This window comes from Mus caroli, chromosome 19, assembly GCF_900094665.2.
Source record: "Mus caroli chromosome 19, CAROLI_EIJ_v1.1, whole genome shotgun sequence".
Taxonomy (NCBI): domain Eukaryota; kingdom Metazoa; phylum Chordata; class Mammalia; order Rodentia; family Muridae; genus Mus; species Mus caroli.
In genome coordinates this window covers 43,217,910-43,226,048 of record NC_034588.1, presented here as the reverse complement: position 1 = coordinate 43,226,048, position 8,139 = coordinate 43,217,910, and the positions used below count along the sequence as shown (strand labels likewise).

Here is an 8,139-nt window from a genome sequence, read left to right as displayed (position 1 = left end):
AAAATAAAGATCTGCCTGCCTCTGCTCCCTGAGTGCTGGGGCTGAAGGTGTGCGCCTGGCTTTGCTTTTAACGAATTTATTTATTTTAAGACAGGGTCTCTCTACATAGCCCTGGCTATTCTAGAATTCACTCTGAAGACCAAGCTGGCCCTGAACTCACAGAGATCCTCCTGCCTCTGCCTCCCAAGTATCGGGATTATTAAAGACCAGCACCACCACTCGAGCCCTAGATTCTTTTGAGCCGTACCTCATCGGTCTGGGATTATCAGCTGCAGGACGGAACAAATAAATAGCCTATAAACATCCTCTTACCTGTTTACTAAGAAAGCAGGGCCAGGGGCTAAGGGAACAGGTCAGTGGCCTGGGCAAGGCCCAGAGCTCAGTCCCCAGGATCAAAGGAGAAGTGTCAATGGAGAGATGCTGCAACGTTTCAGAGCTCTGACTGCTCTTGGTAAGCACCCAAGTCCGGTTTCCAGCACCCACATAAATGACCTGGAGCCTGCAGGAGATCTGACTCCTGGTCTCCGAGAGTGCTGGACTCGTGTCCTCATGCACATGATCAGATACACACGGATGCACATGTGTGGTGTGTGCCTTTAATCCCAGCACTTGGGAAGCAGAAGCATACAGATCTTGGAGTTAGAGACCACCAGCCTGGTCTACAAAGGGAGTCCTAGGACAGTCAGGGCTACACAGAAAAACCCTATCTCAAACAAAAACAAAAAAGCAAAAAACAAACAAAAAACCCTAATAATAGTAAAACTTTTTAAAACCTCTGGTTAAGTTATGATCATTAATGCCTTTTCTAATTACCTAATTGTTACATCTGACTTTTCATCTGAAAACAGGAATTGTCTGTGTCATATCTGCATACCCTGTAAAGATGAAGTGATGCACACACATTGAAGCACACAGAGCCAGAGTACAGAGCCAGCTACCGTGTCACGTGGGTATAGCCCAGCTATGGTGTCACGCAGCCTATTTGTGTCTTTGTTCAGCACCTTAAAATTCTGCCCCCCGCCCCACCCCCATAGGGCTCCTCTGCGTAGTCCTTGCTGCCCGGGAACTCACTCTGTAGACCAGGCTGGCCTTAAACTCAGAGATTCACCTGCCTCTGCCGCCCTAGTGCTGGGATCAAAGGCGTGCGCCACCACTGCCCGGCTCCAGGTCACACTCTTTAATCTGTTAGTAGCCAGTGTACTCTTGGATCTCCAGTGAGACTCACTCAGCGCACTCCAACCTCAGCACAACGTCCTGTGTAGTTTAAGCCTTTTTTGCTTGGTCTGCCCACCTTAGCAACAGTGCTTCCTGTAGCAATGTCACTTCCCCCAGCGCACACTGAGTCTTTTCCCTTCTTCTTCTATGTCACTTTGTGGCAATGCAGAAAGCCATGCAGTTCTCAGAGAGAGAGTCCAGCAGGTTTTAGGGACATTCCCAGTGTTTGCTCAAGGGCTATCAGCACAGAAAACAAGCACCCGCCACCTTACAGTCCTACCTTAGCTAGGGTGGGTTAATTCTAGTATCTGTCTCACGCAGTGGTGGCTGGAAGCTTCACTCTGCAAGTGGAGAAGCTTGAGCACCGACTAGTCTGACGTGCTAAGCATTCTAGTTGAAGCGTACATGGAGGGCTTTAGGACCCAGGTGGGGAGCCCGTGGCACCTGGGGTGCCAGCCAAGCTGGAGTCATGGGCTGGGCAGGGACAAGACATGATGCTTACCTGGTGCGCATTTCCCCACGCCGCTAACACTCAGGCTCTGAAGGAAAAACAAGCCCGGTGGGCATGTGGAGCCAGTGGCCTTCGAGTGGACGGAGGCAGCTAGCTGTCCATAACTGAGAACAGATGTCACAGCAGAAGTCGTTCTGGCTCTTGCTCTCTTGCCTTCTTGCTCCCTCTCTGTCCTCTCACCTCTCTGTCCTCTCGCCTCTCTGTCCTCTCGCCCTTTCCCCCTTCCCCTCTCTCTCTCTCCACTTGCTTATGGCCGGTCTCTAAAAATCTACTCTCTCTGCCTTTCTCTGTCTCTCCTACCCTCTCAGCTCCCCTCCTATGCCCTGAATAAACCCTATTCTATACTGTAAGGAAAAAAAAAGAAGTTGTTCTGATGTCTGCTAATGCTGCGACTGCCACCAAGTAACCTGTCTGTCTCTCTTGTGCTTGTTCAAGGGCTTGCTCTCTATTTTGCGCAAATTGAAAAGTGCACCAGACCAGGAGGTGCGAATCCTACTCCTGGGCTTGGACAACGCGGGCAAGACTACCTTGCTGAAGCAGCTCGCATCCGAAGACATCAGCCACATCACACCCACACAGGTGAGCGCCCCCTGGCTCCAGGTGCTCTGTCACCAAGGAAGATGAAAATAGCTGTCCCAGTTTTGTGTCTGTCACAGTGATAAAAATGCCCTGACAAAAAGCAGCCTGGGGAAGAGGGAGAGGAGAGTATTTGAGCTCATTCCAGATTATAGTCCAGCATCCTAGGGAGGTAAAGGCAGGAACCCGAAGCAGGGAGTCACATCCACAGTCAGGAGCAGAGAAAGCAAGTGCATGAGAGGGCCGACTTCTGCTTCTGCTGAGCCCTTCCCTGTACCACACCCAGGACCCAAGCTCGGGAACCACCCCAGGCAGGCCTTACACCTCATTAACATAATCACAACAGCCCCCACAGATACGCTCATAGGCATATCTAGACAATCCCTGATTGAGACTCTTCACAGCTGGTTCTAGAAGGTGTTAAGGTGACTATTAAAACTGGCCGACACAGTAGCTGTGAGAGATGGAAATTTATACTGGAGCTAGGAGTGGGAGGAGGGAGCTTTGCCTACTGCATAAAGCAGGGTTTGTAAGGTAACAACCATTTTGAAGATGGATGCAAGCAATGTAAATGTACTTAATGCCATCAAACTTTACATTTTAAAATGACATATATATGATTAATCCAGGAATGGTGGCACACGCCTTTAATCTGAGCACTCAGGAGGCAGAGGCAGATGAATTTCTGTGAGTTTGAGGCAGCCTGGTCTACAGAATGAATTCTAGGACAGCCAGGGCTAAGTAAAGAGAGACCTTGTCTAAAAAAACAAAGGATAAGAAGATATATTTTATGCCATGTATATCCTACCACAATTTTAGGTCTGTACACATATTTCAGTCATCCTTCTTAGGCCTAAATGATTCTATCTAGATTCCTCCCTCTTTTTTTCTTGTGCTAAGGATGGAACCCGGAACAGGTGTGTGGTATAGAGCTTAGGACGTGTGGTGGTGTGCGCCTGTGACTGCACATCTGGAAGGCAGAGGGAAGAGGAGTAGCAATTTAAAGCAGTCCCTGACTACATAGGTCAGCATGGTCTCCAGAGGATGGCTCAAAGGAAAAAAGTCAGTTTGCAGCCAGGCGTGGTGGCAGACACCAGTAACTCACAGGCAGGGAAAGGAGGATTACTGTAAGTTTGGAGCATTCTGGTTTATATAGTGAGTTCCAGGACACTGAGACCCTGTCTCAAAGAAGCCAAAAATAAATAGGGCTAGAGAGATGGCTTAGTGGTTAGGAGCACTTAGGCTCGTACCGAAGACCTGGATTCAGTTCCCAGCACCCATGTGGCAGCTTGCTCACAACTACCAGTAGCTCCAGTTCCAGGGCATTTGACTTCCCCTTCCTGCATATCAGATATTTACATTATAATTCATAACAGTAGTAAAATTAGTTATGAAGTAGCAGTGAAATAATTTTATGGTTGGGAGTCACTTCAACGTGAGGAACTGTATTAAAGGATTGTAGCATTAGGAAAGGTGAGAACCACTCTTTAAAACATCTAAGCATTGGAGGTTTGGGCAAACCAGTCTTAGTTAGCATTTTCTGTCCATGGCCTTGAGACCCTGGCATCCCGTTACCGGCTCTACTGGTATGTGTTCTTCATGGCCTGTGAGTCTTAGCAATTCGCAACTCTTTGCAGAAAAGTCATTTCAGCTGCTACCAAATGAGCAATTTTACAGCTTCTGAACAAATTTAATGTATAGCCCAAGGAGGAGCAAATTACAGCAGTCTAGCCTACAAGGCTGAAAACACATATTAGTGTGTCAGGATGCCTGCCAGAAAGAGAAGGGCTGGGAGGTTAGTATTAGCAATCGACTGCATTTCCCAGAGCACTGAGGCTTCGAGAGTGCAGACGGAGCGGGTCTTCAGTTATAACTCAGCGTCCCAGTGCCTCCCTTCAGGCCGTTTGCTGTGCCGTAGACGGCCAGTTTTATATTGTTGAGGTTTCATGCTTATTCTCTAAAAACACACTCTTAGTGTATTGTTTAATATTTGAAAAGACATTAGATGTTCATTCATTGTAGTCAGTTTAGAAAGCAGAAATAAGTAACGTTGAGACACTGGAAAACAGCTCGGGAAATGGCTCAGTGGAAAAGGGGGCTTGCTGCCAACCCAGGTAACATGTGTTCAATCCCTGGGGCCTGCATGGTGAGGAGAGAGCTTGTCCTCCACATTTAGCAGTGGTGCACTCGCGCCTGCACACGCGTGCGCAAATACAGACACACAGAGTAAGAAGGAAGAATGTTTGTTGAGAATTTAAAAAGAAGGGCTGTAGAGATGGCTCAGTGATTAAGAGCACCAACTGCTCTTCCAAAGGTCCTGAGTTCAAATTCCAGCAACCACATGGTAGCTGATCAAGAGATCTGACACCCTCTTCTGGCGTATCTGAAGGCAGCTACAGTGTACTTAGATATAATAATAAATAAATCTTTAAAAAAAAGAAAATATGAATATGTATAGTGCCTGCCATGGTTGGAATAAGAGCGGCCTCCATAGGCTCGTGGATGAGAAAGACGAAGAGGTGTGGCCTTGTTGAAGGATGTGTGTCACGGGATGCCAGTCTTCAGGTCAGGATGTAGCTCTTAATTACAACCCCAGCACTGTGTCTGACTGTGTGCCCCATGCTCCCCACCATGATAATGGACTACACCTCTGAGAGTGTAAGACAGCCCCAAACTAAATGCTTTTTCTGATAGTTTCCTTGGTTGTAGTGTCTCTTCACAGCAATATAACAGCCAATTAGACAGAGCCACTGATAGTGTTTAGGAATGTCACCATTCAGGTTTCTCCTGTGCACATATATGGACATATGTGATAGGTATGTTTAAGAAAAAAGCATCCCAGCAAGGCTGTGCACACCCTCAAACCCAGTATTTGAGAGTCGGAGAGAGGCAAGAAGATCTCTCTGAGTCTTAGGCCAGACTAGTCTACATAATGAGCTCCAGGCTACCAAGGCTACACAATAAGATTTACCTCAAATAAAATAAAATAAAATAAAATAAAATAAAATAAAATAAAATAAAATAAAATGTAAAAGCAGATTGTGTAGAATATAGCATTTCCCCAGAGGAATTGAGGGGGCAATGGCACACACCTTAAATCCTAGTACTCTGGAGGTAGGTGCAAGCTGATCTGAGTTCGAGGCCAGCCTGGTCCATAGAGTGAGTTCCAGGACAGCTAGAGCTACATAGGGAAACCCTGTCTCAAGAAGGAAAGCAAAAAAAATATAGTATTTTATATCATCTTTTTCACTCAAAGTTAATCATGAACATCTTTTTGTTTTGTTGTTGTTTTTGCTTAAACAAGGTCTAATGTATCCTAGCATAGCCTCAGACATGACACATGGCTGAAGATGGCCCCAAACTCTGATCCTCCTGCCTTTACCTCCTATGTGTAGGGATTACCAGTGTGCCCTTCCATACCTGATTGTGTGCAGTGCTGGGAATCAAACCCAGGGCTTCCTACAAGCACTCTAGCCACTGAACAACATCCCAGAGCATGAACATCCTTATATATTGGCGTACACACTCACAGACACACACATCTGTGGATGTCTATCTGTCTATGTATGCTTGTACCTATTTGTTATTATTTCCATAGAATAATCTCCTAAGAGGCTGTATGGATCTGATGAATTACAAAATTTGTTTTGTTTTCAAAATAGAGTTTCTCTGTTTAGCCCTAGCTGTCCTGGAACATACTCTGTGTGTAGACCAGGCTAGCCTCCAGCTTAAGAAATTCACCTGCCTTTGCCTTCCAAGAATTGGGATTAAAGGCATGCACCACCACACTCAGTGTAATTTACAGAAGTTTAATAAGTTATCTTTTTAAAATTACACTTGTTTATTTTGGGTTAGACTACAGGCATGGACCATAGCAGAACATGCAAAGATCAGAGCATGTAGAAATCAGAGCACAGCTCACAGGGATTGGTTCTTCCCTTCCACCCTGCAGGTCCCGGGACTGAATTCAGTTGCCCTGCTTGGCGGCAAACACCTTTACCCTCTCAGCCATCACTGGCTTGAGTTTAAGTTCAAGGCACTGCCTAGTTTGTCTGGCTTCAATCCCTAGCACAGAAGAAACAAAACCAGAAAAGCCAGGAGTTTAAGGAAATGATACATCTGGTCATATCACAGCATTTACAACTGTTTAGTCTGTTGCATTCCATAAAGGGCTCAGTAGTACTCAGTTCTATATTTAATAGTATTGCTGAGGAGTAGAATTATCAGATTATGGCTGGGCATAGCGACACAGTCCTAGCAATAGATGGAGGCAGGAGAATCAGAAGTTCATGGTCTTCTCAGCCACCGCGTAGTGAGTTCAAGGCCATCCTGGGCTACATAGATCCTATCTCAAAAAAGGGAGGAAGAGTAGGAAGAAGGGGGAGAGGGGAGGAGAAGCAGCAGCAACAGCAGCAGACGTAGAAGAACGGAAAGAAAGGAGAATATTTCAGATGCACACACGTTTGTTGTCAGCAGGTTGTCGTGGAGCAACCGCTGTCACTTCCCCGATAAGCTGGAGCCATTTCCCTTCCGAGTTCTTGAACGGATAGTTCATTCAGTCGTGGGTGACTTAGAAGAGCCCTACTCAGCACAGTCCCCAGTTCTCCTCTGTAAGTTCCTCTGTGGAACCAAGCAACAATGCTGCCTGTCCCACTGCACTGGGCCAGGCCTGGTGTTCCAGGCAGCAGTGCTGGCAAGCTGCCAGGTGAAGCAGCTGGTTTTGGAGGCATCCCTAGACCCACATAATTCCAGTTACTCTGATGAAATGTCACGGATGTTGTAGCAAAGTATTGATTGGATATTCAAATCCTGGATTCCCTGCATCATTCTTGCCAGAGAATATGTTTTCCCTCTTTCTTATGCAGTGCCTTCCTCCTGAACCCCAAAGGTCTCGTTAGTTTGTTTCTCTCTCCACTAATTCCCAGTTGCCGTGACTTGCTTTCCCTGAGTTTTACTCTGAATACTAAAAACAAAGATTTTTCCCTTCCTTCTTTTCTTCATTCCTTCCTTTCTTTCTTTTATTTTCTTTTTATTCATTTTTATCCATTTTATTTTTTGTGATAGGCTCTTAGTCTAAAGCCCTGGCTAGCCCGGAACTCACCAAGTAGCCCACCACACTGATTTTGAACTTGCAGCAATCCTCCTGCATTAATTCTCTGAGTACTGGGATTAAAAGCGTGTATCCCACTGGGATACACGCTTTTAATCCCAACACTCGGGAGGCAGAGGCAGGTGGATTTCTCTGTATAGCCCTGGCTGTCCTGGAACTCACTTTGTAGACCAGGTTAGCCTTGAACTCAGAAATCCGCCTGCCTCTGCCTCCTGACACAATATGGATTTTTGCATGGCTTTTGAAAGATGGAACCTGGGGCCTGAGAATGTTAGGCAAGCTCCCTGCCTCCAGGCTGCACCCCAGTCATAGTGTATATATTTCTTATTATAAAAAGCATCATGTGAGCCAGGTATTGGAGAAGGAAAGCAGGAGACAGGGGGCCATCCTCTGCTACTTAGCAACTTCCAGCCCAGCTTTGGCTACATGAAAGCTTAACTCAGAGAAAGAATAAAAAGAAGGAAGGAAGGTAAGAAAGTTGTCTTCTTGTCTCAACATTAGTAACAATGATTCTACTGAATGAAGTAAATTATCAAGAGCATCACATTGGGGGCTGGTGAGATGGCTCACTGGGTAAGAGCACCCGACTGCTCTTCCAAAGGTCCGAAGTTCAAATCCCAGCAACCACATGGTGGCTCACAACCACCCGTAATGAGATCTGATGCCCTCTTCTGGTGTGTCTGAAGACAAAGACAGCTACAGTGTGCTTACATATAATAAATAAATA

General features: G+C 46.1%; 1 protein-coding gene across 1 annotated transcript in view; it reads left to right on the top strand.

The window, feature by feature from the left end:
* The window catches only part of Arl3 (ADP ribosylation factor like GTPase 3), a 45,945-nt gene that overhangs the window by 13,921 nt on the left and 23,885 nt on the right, over positions 1-8,139 (top strand). The window contains exon 2 of the mRNA XM_021151881.2: positions 2,162-2,305. Coding sequence (XP_021007540.1) covers positions 2,162-2,305 — 144 coding nt within the window. The remainder of the gene's footprint in view (positions 1-2,161; positions 2,306-8,139) is intronic.